At 44.1% G+C, this 13,631-nt stretch overlaps 1 protein-coding gene across 1 annotated transcript in view; it reads right to left on the reverse strand.

Moving 5' to 3' along the window:
- Nucleotides 1-13,631, reverse strand: part of LOC126335843 (dynein axonemal heavy chain 8-like) — a gene marked incomplete at its 5' end in the record, with an annotated part of 446,097 nt that overhangs the window by 162,479 nt on the left and 269,987 nt on the right. Inside the window, one exon of the mRNA XM_049999312.1 lies at nt 13,183-13,479. Coding sequence (XP_049855269.1) covers nt 13,183-13,479 — 297 coding nt within the window. The remainder of the gene's footprint in view (nt 1-13,182; nt 13,480-13,631) is intronic.

A 13,631-nucleotide genomic window follows, 5' to 3' on the forward strand; every position in this document is an offset into this window, starting at 1 on the left:
CTGGTAAATTACTGAAAATGTGTCTGGACAGTGTCTAAATTTTTATGAAGCATATTGTTATTTCTAGTGTTGAATCCATGAAACAGTGGTTAGTTTGAATAAGAAAAATATTGTTTATGATAAATTTCGTTGACGGATAAATATGTATATTGGAAACAGTATTATAGCTATACTTATGCCAAGATGCGTTTCGGGGTTTTACCACAAGCACATCAGTGAAACAAAGTGTTTTTACTGTGCATATCCTCGGGAAAAAAGGAGCTACAAAGTACAAAACTAAAACAAGTGCACCTTACTATTAATTAAATGTATAACTATACAACTCAGGATACGTGGTAGACAAACGGTTTATTATTTTGGGCAGGGAAACTTCAACGTTGAAAATGCAGTCGACAAAAACGTTGTATTGACGAAGATCTAAGTTTATTACACTAATTGAAGACGGGTAAAATCCGGGTACGCGACTTGGCATGAACGTAACTACACAAAAAGTGGTTGGTTGCTGTATTTATTAAGTAAAACAGTTAGTTTAGTTACGTAGATCTTTTGTTTTTGTAACTATGTCTTATTTGACTTCGTTGGTAAGGTGTCTTACTATACGACCACTTGAAAATGGCACAAATGCTGAAAACCGATGCAGTGCACAGTAAAATAAAAATATTCATTCTAAGTGGGTAGCGTTTTCGGAAATGATGATGACCTCTTTGGAATTTATTGAAGGCGTGATGCACAATTGTTCCAGACCAGCTCCGTATTCCAGTTGTGACGGACCATACAGTCCTGACTGGCTGCCATGACACCCCCCCCCCCCCCCCCCCCCCCCCGTTTGCCAAAAGGCGTCATTTGGATGCGCTGAGCAATGTGTGGCGTTGTGGCGTTAGTAAAACGCACTTCCAGCCGCTGGCAGCTTTCCAGACCGGGGAGATGCTTCTTCTCCCTCATGTTGCTCCTCTATTGACGTCACGAAAGTGAGTGCCCCCGTTGGTGCCCTCCCTCCAAGTAAATATCAGTGGCAGTATCGAGAATTCAATCCAAGTCCTCCGTTTGGCAGTCATGCATGATGACCACTCGGCTACATTATAATTACTCGTATTTTATTTTGTTCTGGGGTCTCCTTTCTCAACTCACGACACCTCCTCACTTTCACCATTTACGCCTCTGTCAGCTCACGCTATTTTTGTCAGCTCTTGCTATTTTTGCTTGAATTGAAATTTCCTCACGGAAGTAGTTGTACATCGGTGTCAGAAGTGATCAGAGAACTTCTTCTCGAAAATAAGCCCTTTCTCGGAAATGAACTGTAAGTAAATGAGAATTTAAAAGCTCATATTCAGACTGTATCCAAGCTGTTGTTTAGAAAAGAACTGATTTTCTTGGCCGGTAGTTCTGGACCTCTTGTGAAAGAATGAATAAAAAATTAAAAATTAAAAATAAATCTTACATATCAAACTGATTCTGTATCCATTGCGCTTGTGGGGAGGATCAGTGCCTCTTTAAAATAATAAACATCATATGCAAACCGGACTAACTAGGAAAAGTGTCCTTTAAGTGTACGAAAATTGCTCATGAAAATTTGTCACTGTTTTTCCTTGGATTGAAACTGTAATGCGCTATACAACACTCGAGATATGACTTGCTATTTTCTTCAAAAAATACTCATACAGGTCCTACTGGTTTCAGAGAAAAATATCTAGATTATAGTGTCATTAAAATTGTGAAATTTATCTATTTTTGCCGCATTTCTCTTGGGACTTTAACGTTTTCTCACAGAAAGTATCAGTCCAATATTAATCAAATTTTGTGATAATGTTCATCACGTAGCGAGTGTCAAATGCTTAAACGTTCATACCATTCTGGTATTGCTGTCCATGATCAACACGAATATGTGGTGGGATCCTCACTCCCCCCCTCCACCATGTGGCCGAATTCACTCTTTCATTAATTGTGGCATTGAATTAAACAGCCTAAGAACGTCACACTGAAGATATTTTGCCGCATATGAAAACATGTTGCTTGAGTCAATTACGTTGTATGAAAGTATATGACTATCCATTGCATCCCAAACATGTTCTGTGGATGGCAGACAAGGATATCGGGGAGGCCAGTCAAGGACCCTTACTTTCCTCATGACGTCTGCGGTATGAACCCCAGTGTGAGATCTTGTGCTAATCTGCTGGAACATGCCTTTAGTATCCTTGCCACAAAGGGTGTGATAACATATTCTTTCCACATATTAGTGAGCGATCAGCATCCCTTCAACAATTATCAATTATGTTGACAACTCCCCAAACGGTGATTCGAGGAGTTGGATAAGCACGTGTCTCATCAATAGCTACTCCCTGTGATCTTTTACCAGATTGTCTATGGACACACTGGTGTCGTTCTGACCGCCAAAACAGAAGTGAGACTCATTGCTGAATACCACAGAATGCCATTAGTCTGCCAGCTGATTGGCTGTACACCACGTAAATATCTGATGTTAGCGATAAACAACGCAAGGGTACTTGAATTATAAACCCAGCTATGAGTAATCTGTTTCGATGGTTTGTGGTGATATCTGTCTGTAACATCTGCCTGTATTTCGACAACAGTAATCATTCTATTCGTAAGAGCCGGTCGAATACCCTACAGTCGTCTCTTGGTGTAGTCATTCTAGAAAGTCCCGTGCCCACTCTTCTTGCCGCGCTGCTGCCCTGACTCCGTCTCGTCATCATTTGTTCCACAATCTTTGCACAGCAGCCAGCTTTCTGTGTGATCTGTTACGTTGTTATTATGACACTCATGACAATGATTCGACCTTGCAAGCAGTCTGAAGGGTTGCAATAAGGTGAACGTGGAGGCCGTGTGGGCATGCTGTGTTGCGATGTTCAACTGAAAATTTCCACTATCTGTAAGGTGTCAGGCAAATCCAACACCTTCCATGAAAACCCTGACATAATAAGCAAATCTAGTAGCATGTCACATAACTCCGAATAAATCGTGACATTAAATTAACCAAAGTAATACGAGTAACGAGTGAGCAAATGGAATACCACAGACTAACACAAGAATGCCTAAATGCATGTCGTACCTTCCCACCGTGAGGCAGACGCAGTTCCGAGAGAAGAAACGAGAACAGAAGCCGAGAACAGAACCGTGTTAAGCTAGAAGGCCCTACGATAAGGGACGGACTGGACACCCACGTCGGCCGTCTACCGCTAAGTCTACCACCCGCACGTTTTAGCATGAGGTTTTTTCGCGTCCCTATTACGTCAAGGACCACCCCCCAGCCCATGTTAAGAGCTAGAGCCCTACAGAAAAACAGTATAGATCTTACGATAACACAAAAAAGGGCCACTACCACCCGCAAGTTTTAGCGTGAGACTTTTTCGCGTCTCAGGTACGTTAAGGACCACCCCCCAGCCCATGTTAAAAGATAGAGCCCTCCAGAAGAACAGTATAGATCTTACGATAACGCTAAAAGGACCACACCAGCTGCAGGTTTTAGCGTGAGACTTTTTAGCGTCTCTGTTACGTTGCAAACTTTAAAAACATTGCCCCACCACGAAAAGTATAACGTTTCTCATTGGATAGACAGAATCTTTGTAGGCAGAGCTTAAGGTTAACATTGAGACCCTGATTGGTCAGATGAAAACACAGCCAGATAGCTTTTTTAAATCTACTTCGGTAAATTGTAGTAAGGAGAAGTTAGGACAGTGTTGGTTCCGAGACGGCAAGCTGGATGGCTGCTGCGCCGGCCGCTGCCGCCCTGACGCTGCTTAAGCACCGACAAGGTAATGAACGCACACGATGCCGCATTTTTGAGCGCATAAGGCTTCACTCAGAACTGCATAAGTCTCATCTGTTACACCCCCTTTTTGCGTAATACTAGTGTCGATCGTTAATTAAAACTCATGGTGTTCACATTTGCCACTTGAAGAACATATATGAAACGCAATGATTTTTCTTTTATATAGTTATGGAGAAGCAACATCAGCCACTGTAATTTACGACAAATTAGATAAGTAATTAAAGATAATTGAGGGTCACTGTAGACCATTTTGATAGTTTTCTCTTTTGTGAAACTGAATTTAAACCTAGATTATAGATGTGATATGGCATAGGTCATCCTTCGATCCATTGTAAAACTTGGAAACCCATTCAGGGAATATTCGTTCACATTTTTGTTGAACGCAGTTGGTTTTTACAATCCTGTATTAAAACATTTCCTTTTATCAATAGTGCAATTTATAAACGATGTTTTGTGAGTAGAATAAAATTTCCAATGGTAAACTTAACTGTTTTTTCGACGTTATTTTACCAGCTAACTAAAAATAGGAAAGCCTTGAACCCTTTCCACTAAATTTAGTTAGTATTAAGATTCTTTTACAGGGAGTGCAGTGGAGCTGACGCTGAGATCATTTAGTATTTGGTTATACCATCGCTAGTCTCACTGAACTCTACTGAATTCTACATGTCATGTGTGGTCTGGCGTCTCCTTATCAGCAACAGGTCCCAGGTTCAAACTAGTCAATTCCCTAAAAAACACGCTCAGAGCGTCGTTGCGGGAAAGTGGTAGGGAGACACGATATAGAACAATCAGACACCACCATGAATGTTTAGATATCTTTAGACACGACCAATAGTAACCATGTATGAGGGGCAGTCAAATCAAAACCGAACACCCGCTACAACCGGACTACAGTATGGTTTCATTCAAAAGTGATGATTAAACGCTTTACGACATTTATCCCACTGGGAGACGATATGGTCAATTGTGTTTGGTAGAACATGGTCGGCCGCTGATAGATCCACAGCAGCACAACTCTTGCACTTTCTCTTAGAGTGAAACCGACGTCTAAGCATGTCTTTCCTCTGACGGCCAAAGATGTGAAAATTACATGTAAAAGGTCCAGTCTGTACCAATGATGTTGCAGTGTTTCCCAATCAAATCGCTAAAGCATAGACTTCATCCAGTCGGCAGCATGAAGAGGGGCAGGGGGTGTTGTGTTATCACGCAACGGGATGATTCCGTCCGAGAACATTATTGGGCGCTTTGACTTTGTGGTGCATCGCAGTTTGTGCAGACTGGCTTCATAACGGTGGGTATTGACTATGGGTCCACGCTCGAGGAAGTCGACGAGTAGACAGGTCCTTGCCATCGAAGAAGGATAAGGCCAATCAATCTGCCCCCACCATATTAGGTGTAGTGGCTCGATGGATCTGTCCTGCGTGTGCATTGCCTTGCAGTTATGTGCGTCATCATGACCTTATCGGAACTTCTGTGAACAACTTTGGATTTTTTTGTTGGGGGAGACGTGGAATGATTCCACTGTTTGCTATGCCGTTTGCACTAGGGCTCGAAATGGTGGCGTCGCTTTTCGTCCCCTGTTACGATATGGGGCAAAAATGCATGCTGTTCCTCGTGGTACCGCCACAGACGACTCAAGAGTTGAGAAGATTCTGTCTATCTTTTGTCCTTCCGTAAGGTGATGCAGCACCTGCTGCGTGCATATTTTACGATAATGCAAATGATCATTGACGACCGCATGCACGGAGCCATGTCTAATTCCGACCTGAACACGGATTTCATGCTTCATGAGTCGTCAATCTCCCTGCGTCAGGTAACCCTGACTCGATGGGCCTGTCCTGGGTGAGCATTATCTCGCAGTGGTGTGCGCCGTTCGATGACTTTCACGTACTCCAGCACTCCAGCCACCAGAAAACGAACCACACCTCTCTGCTCTTCTTTACTTGCCTCCAAACCAAAAGGTGGACGAACACACTAGTACAGTCCGTTAACAACCAAGGACATAACCCAACAGCTGCGTGCACCTGTGATGTGGCACTATGACATTCCCCTGTCTCAGCGGTGACAGTATCGAAACGTAACAACAGAGGGGCCAACTGTCGCGAGGACAGTTCGTTATGGTGGTGTTCGTGTTTCATTTACTGTCCCGCATACTTAAACCATTCTTCATCCGTAACAATGGCTTATTTCTGTACTGAAAGTAAACTAGCTCAAGGATGGCGTTTGATCAACATACCGAGTGTCCATTATTAAAGTTCCAGTTTCAAAACGCTGTAGAAAGATAACCACTCCTCAGAATGGCGTCAAAATTGAACGGTATATTATTGATGCAGGGGGAAACGTTACAGAACAAAAAAAAAAAAAAAAAAATCTACGGAGAATTTAACCAATATATGGCGCTCACAATATGCACGTCAACAGATGCGCGGCACATGGCTCTTCCTCATTTTGCATCTGTCTCCATGCAGGATCGCGCGTTACTGGTAAAGCTCTTTTACAAGAACGGCCCCTGTGCGCCATTAGCCCTGCAGAAGTTCGAGAAACTCAAGGGTATGAAAAAAGGCATTGGTCATATGTCTGCTAAATGGCTGGAGGAAATGTTTACAGAATTCGGAAATGCAGGTGCTTTTGAAGTGCAACGTGACAGGGGGAGGAAAGCAGTTGATCCGACATCTGTCGAAGATGCGGCCACAGTGCAGCGGATGGGTCGAGTGGTGGTGTGCAAACATGCAGTTCACGGGGAATTGCCAGACGTTGGAGATGCCTGCGAGCACGGTGCACAAAATCCTACGAAACATGCAGCATTGCTGTCCATACAAATTCACCCATATTCAGGAGTTGTTTCCTGCTGACTGCCAGCAAGACAAACGTTCACTCTGGAATTTCTTGCTCGCATGGAAGTGGACAATGAAAAATCGTGGAACATTCTGTGGACAGACGAAGCCCATTTCCATTCCAAGAACACGTCAGTTTGCAGTATTGCAGAATGTGGACAGCAAGAAATCCGCACGCACATCAACTGGTGCCACCCCATTCTGCAAAGATGATTTTGTGATTGGTGTTGATGGCATCGTTTATCGTTGAGATGTATTTTTTCGAGAGATCGGTCCTGCCGGTCTTTTTACCTGTACTGTCACAGGTAAGCGCTATGAGGCTCTTTTGCGCACCAACGTCGTTCCAACCTTTCAACAGCGTGGATCATTTTTAAGCAAGATGGCGCTCCTGTGCACATTGCACAGCCAGTGTAGTGGCTGCCGCAGAGGCATTTTGAAAATGCTAGAATTATCGGCCATTATTTCCCTACAGCCTGTCCGTTCAGATCACCTGATCTTATTCCACGCGACTCCTGGCTGTAGGGTTATATGAAAGATCTGTTCCGTGCTCCATTTATGAACGTAGCTGAATTGAAGGCACGCATTGAGCATCGCATTCTGAAAATTACCTCCAGACATTTCGATCTTCTGTGAATCATGCTGTTTCGCGATTTCAACTTATGGCAGAAAACTACGGACAGCATATTGAACATGTCTTGCAGCAGTCTTAGATTTTTGATTTTTACGCAGTTTTTGGCCTTATGACATTTAAAAACCGATGTCATTTTGCTTTTTATGCGGTTTTTGGCTTCAGCACACTCAAAAACCTGTTCATTCCATCCGATGTGTACGAACTTGCTGTGATGGATGGGCTAATCTAACTAACAGTACCACAAGTGTTGACTGCCAAAGTTGTGCAATCATGCATATCGAACAGTACGGATGGTGTTATGTGAAACTCAAACCATAGGCATCGTATTGCGATTCAGTTGCCACTAGTAGCTGATTCCACTTATGTTAAGACTGTTAGAGCGCCATCTGTTGGTAAAATTTTCATAAAATATTTTTCTGTTGCTTGACGTTTCTCCATGCGTCAATAATATGCTGTTGAAATTTGACGACAGTCTATGTCTCTTTCTACGGCGTTTTGAAACTGGTGCTTTAATTATGGACATCCTGTACACTACAGGTAGCATTAGGTAAGGTGTTCGTGGTGTAACTAAGACTTTCCATTTTTTGTCAGTGTATGAGCAAAAATTTTGGTAGTCCAGTGCTATAGCTGCTACATTATAATGTATGCTGCATGCTATTTGTGGGAGCAGATTTAGCTACGTTAATATACAAGGTTATTCTAAATGACGGATCCATTTTCAAAAATTCGTATGTACTGAAGTACAAATCCAAAACGAACAAGCTTTATACCAATGAAAAGAAGAAGTTTCAAAGTTTTTTGGCGGACGGCGGCGGGAGGGCGGTGATGGTTTCAGAGGTGGCAGGTAGAGTTCGCACGGAAATAGGGCCGTAATTTCGTTTCACTGTCAGTTGTGAGATGGCGACTCTAGAGAACAAGGTTTTCTGAGTTCTTGAGTTCGCGAAAAGTGAGTCGCAAATTGCAGTGCAGAGGGCATTTTGTACCAAATTCGGTATTCAACCACCAACTCGAAAAAGCATTACCCCTTGGTTTAAGCAGTTTAAACAGACTGGGAGTGTGTGCAAAGGAAAAAGCACAAGCCGACCGCGTGTGTCAGAGGATGATGTCCGACGGATTCAAGAAAGTTTTGTGCGCAGTCGCAGTAAGTCGACCAATAGAGCCAATGGAGGGCTTGGAATATTCCAACCAACTGTATGGAAAATTCTGAGATGCCGTTTGCTGTACAAGCCCTACCGATTACAGCTTGTACAGGCTCTTAGCCCCAATGACAAAGAGAATTGTCTCGCATTTTGTGGTTATGTGCTAGCAAAGATGGAGGATGATGCATTACTGCAGCCTGTAATTTACAGCGAAGAAGCGACGTTCCACCTTAGTGGAAAAGTCAACAGACACAATGTTCGAATGGCTCTGAGCACTAAGGTACTTAACATCTGAGGTCATCAGTCCCCTAGAACTTAGAACTGCTTAAACGTAACTAACCTAAGGACATCACACACGTACATGCCTGAGGTCGCGCGGTTCCAGACTGAAGCGCCTAGAACCACTCGGCCACACCGGCCGGCCACATTGTTCGCATTTGGGGTTTGGAAAATCCACGTTCGCATTGCAACACGATAGAGACTCACCGTAGATAAACGTGATCTGTGCCGTATCCCGTACAAAGGTTTGTGGAACATTTTTCTTTGCGGAAAGAACTGTAATGGCAATCATGTACCTGGGAATGATGGAACAATGGCTGTTCCCGCATGTCATGGAAGATTCCCTGGACTTCATTTTCCAATATGTATGGACCTCCGCCCCATAGGGACCATGATGTACGAGGCTTTTTCAATTACTCCCTTCCTCAGCGCTGGATCGGTCGCAGGGGACTTGAGGACCTGGCTCTGCACTTCTGGCCACCGAGATCGCCTGATCTCACACCCTGCGACTATTTCTTATGGCGTTATGTGAAGCAAGCTGTTTACGTTCCGCCTCTACCAACCACTCTGAACGATCTGCGGAACCGGATCACTTTTGCCGTGCACTCAGTAACAGCAGATACGCTTTTAAGTGTGCGGGACGACTTTGGCTACCGTGTCGATGTTTGCCGTGCAGCCAACGGTGGCCACACTGAACATTTATATCATTGTGCTGTTTGAGGCTTTCTCGGCGCTGCATCTGCTTGATAGGTTCCCGGGAATTACGCCGGATAATATAGTAGAAACCCCACAATATTTCAGCGAGACAACTACCCGCCATCTTCAGTTTTCCGGCCTTCAGCACGAGTGCAATCAATGCTGGGCTCTGTTAAAGACAACCTCGGCCTGAGGAGACCAGGAATATATAAAATCCCGTGCCAATGTGGGAAGACTGATATTGGCCAGGCGTGTGGTACTGTCAAAGATGCGACGAACATAAACGTCACACGAGGTTGGGTCAGACAGAGAAATCTGCGGTTGCTGAACACTGCCTTGACACGGGACACGGTTTGAATTATGAAAAAACCCAAGATCCTCTCTCATGCTTCCACATACTGGGACTCCACCATCAAAAAGGCGGTTGAAATACGTGTAAGCAGTGACAGTGACCTAATAAACAGAGACACTGGGTTTCACCTGAGCAAAGCCTGGGAGCCAGCCTTGGCGGCATTAAGGCATCGTCAGCTGCAGATTAGCAACTGCACTGAGTCAACGCAGATGGGAAGCCTTAGCGCAGAAGCCTAAACAGCGCGCCAACACCTCGCGCGCACGAACCGGGTCCGTCGCTCCCGGCCGCATTTTCCCACGCCGCGGCGTGCTTCCGCAGACCGCGACCCGTTTCTCCAGCAGAGGGCTCTGGTTTTCTACGCTGTCTAAGATTAGTCTTCGATGACGTTATGCTGCGCTGGCGCCTGCGCTGTTGTAGAAAGCCAGCATATAAATTGGCGAGCCTCTCAGCGACGTGATCCACATCCTCCATCTCCTTTCCCAATGCTACTTCCACCATCTACCTGTCCCGGATGATGAGCTTCGCCCTGACATCTTCCCTTCCTACCAACTCTAACCCCATCTTCCTGCCTCCTCCTCAGGGCTCCCTCTCCTCCCCCTCCCTCCTCCTGAGCGGCTCCCCCCTCCTACTCCCCCTCCCTCTCTTGTGCCCTCTTTCAGTGTCTCTGCACTTCCTCCTGCCCTGTCTTCCCTCTTCATCTCCCGCCTCACGTGTCTCCTGCCTCTCCGTGTACCCACTGATGCCCCTCCTCTCTTCATCCCGCCGCTTAACCTGCTGCCCCTTGCTTTCCCCTCCTTTTCCATTCTCTCTGACCTTTGCCTCTGCAGGTCCCACCTGGCAGTTTTATTCTTCATCGTGTGTGCTCCAAGTGGATTTTAAGTGTGTCGTTCTGGAGTGTTTTTAATACTGTGGCCGACTTTTAACCTGTGCACGTCCATTCAGTGTCTTCTCTGTGTTTTAAGAATCGCCAAATGTGTTTTTTTAACATTCTGGTGACTTTTTTAACTGTCCTCCATGAACGTCTCCATGTCAGTCTATTTTTACCTCCATTTTCACCCATTATTCTGTTTTAAGTTCCCCTTTTTTATCGCTTTATGTATGTAACATTTTATTCTTATTTTAACTTGTCATGTCACTCGGCTGAAGAGCGGCGGAATGTGCCGCTGACAGCCCTCCCCTGCCCATATGGGGCAGGGGAATGAAATCACAATAAAGAAAAAAAAAAAAGCGACCCGACAGTAGCCCCTGAACATGGCGGGCAGTTGTCTTGCTGAAATATTGTGCGATTTCTACAATATTATCCGGAGTAATTCCCAGGAACCTATCAAGCATTTATAACATTTCTCGCATTTCTCATTATTAAATAATTGTTGTTGTGGTTGTGGTCTTCAGTCCTGAGACTGGTTTGATGCAGCTTACCATGCTACACTGTCCTGTTCAAGCTTCTTCATCTCTCAGTACTTACTGCAACCTATATCCTTCTGAATCTGCTTAATGTATTCATCTCTTGGTCTCCCTCTACGATTTTTACCCTCCACGCAGCCCTCCAATGCTAAATTTGTGATCCCGTGATGTCTCAGAACATGTCCTACCAACCGGTCCCTCCTTCTTGTCAAGTTGTGCCACAAACTCCTCTTCTCCCCATTTATATTGAATACCTCCTCATTAGTTATGTGATCTACCCATCTAATCTTTAGCATTCTTCTATAGCACCACATTTCGAAAGCTTCTATTCTCTTCTTGTCCAAACTATTTATTGTCCATGTTTCACTTCCATACATGGCTACACTCCATACAAATACTTTCAGAAACGACTTCCTGACACTTAAATCTATACTCGATGTTAACAAATTTCTCTTCTTCAGAAAGGCTTTCCTTGCAATTGCCAGTCAACATTTTATATCCTCTCTACTTCGACCATCATCATTTATTTTGGTCCCCAAATAGAAAAACTCCTTTAGTACTTTAAGTGTCTCATTTCGTAATCTAATTCCCTCAGCACCACTCAACTTAATTCAACTACATTCCATTACCCTCGTTTTGCTTTTGTTGATATTCATCTTATATCCTCCTTTCAAGACACTGTCCAATCCGTTCAAATGCTCTTCCAAGTCCCTTGCTGTCTCTGACAGAATTACAATATCATCGGCGAACATCAAAAGTTTTATTTCTTCTCCATGGATTTTAATACCTACTCTGAATTTTTCTTTTGTTTCCTTTACTGCTTGCTCAATATACAGATTGAATAACGTCGGGGAGAAGCTACAACCCTGTCTCACTCCTTTCCCAACCGCTGCTTTCCTTTCATGTCCCTCGACTCTTATAACTGCCATCTGGTTTCTGTACAAATTGTAAATAGCCTTTCGTTTCCTGTGTTTTACTCCTGCCACCTTTTGAATTTGAAAGAGAGTATTCCAGTCAACATTGTCAAAAGCTTTCTCTAAGTCTACAAATTCTAGAAATGTAGGTTTGCCTTTCGTTAATCTTTCTTCTAAGATAAGTCGTAGGCTCAGTATTGCCTCACGTGTTCCAATATTTCTACGGAATCCAAACTGATCTTCCCCAAAGTCGGCTTCTACTAGCTTTTCCATTCGTCTGTAATTAATTGGTGTTAGTATTTTCAGGCTGTGGCTTATTAAACTGATAGTTCGGTAATTTTCACATCTGTCAACACCTGCTTTCTTTGGAATTGGAATTATTATATTCTTCTTGAAGTCTGAGGGTATTTCGACTGTCTCATACAACTTGCTCACCAGATGGTAGAGTTTTGTCAGGACTGATTCTCCTAAGGCCGTCAGTAGTTCTTATTGGTTATGAACTGTAGATTAAAACTGAAGAAACTGCAAAAAGGTAGGAATTTAAGGAGATGGGACCTGGACAAACTGATAAAACCAGAGGTTGTACACAGTTTCAGGGAGAGCATAAGGGAACAATTGACAGGAATGGGGGAAAGAAATACAATAGAAGAAGAATGGGTAGCCTTGAGGGATGAAGTAGTGAAGGCAGCAGAGGATCAAGTAGGTAAAAAGACGAGGGCTAGTAGAAATCCTTGGGTAACAGAAGAAATATTGAATTGAATTGATGAAAGGAGAAAATATAAAAAGGAATACAGACGTCTCAAAAATGAGATCGACAGGAAGTGCAAAATGGCTAAGCAGGGATGGCTAGAGGACATTTGCAAGCATGTAGAGGCTTATCTCACCAGGGGTAAGATAGATACTGCCTACAGGAAAATTAAAGAGACCTCTGGAGAAAAGAGAACCACTTTTATTAAATAATTATTAAAAGCTAATTAATTACAAATTATTAAATTTATTTAATTGACATCAAACATTATGAAAAAACTTTGAAACTTCCTCTTTTCATTGACATAAAGCTTGTTCATTTTGGGTTTTCGCTCGAATAAATACGAAGTTTTGAAAATGGGTCCATCATTTAGAATAACCCTGCACCGTTGTACTTACAGTGGCGGTGTCCACGAGGCAGTCAGTGATGTTGAGGTTGGCGGTGTAGGGGATGGAGCGCTTGCTGAGCATGGTGATCCAGGAGTGCACGAGCAGGGCGCGGTACTCCTGGTTGAAGGGCCCCGTGTAGGACAGGAAGCCGGTGAGCAGCAGCACGTCGCCCACCAGCCGGTCTATCTCCGCCTTGAACAGCGCCGACTGCTCCGTCCAGCGCACTCGCTCGCCCGCCAGACCGTCGATCAGCGCCGTAGCTGCGTCCATCTTGTTCTTGCAGCGCTCTGCCTCGTCCAGCACCGCCTGTCGCCAGTACAATCTGCGTTCGTTTGGGGTTGTTCTCGAGTGGCTTCACGCTATCTACATTTTCACATATCGCAAAAACCTTGCGAGATGTCATGAGCAGTTATTTTGACCACAGTAAATTAAAACTTCCTGACAGATTAAGGCTGTGC

The sequence above is a fragment of the Schistocerca gregaria genome, chromosome 2, assembly GCF_023897955.1.
Source record: "Schistocerca gregaria isolate iqSchGreg1 chromosome 2, iqSchGreg1.2, whole genome shotgun sequence".
Classification (NCBI taxonomy): domain Eukaryota; kingdom Metazoa; phylum Arthropoda; class Insecta; order Orthoptera; family Acrididae; genus Schistocerca; species Schistocerca gregaria.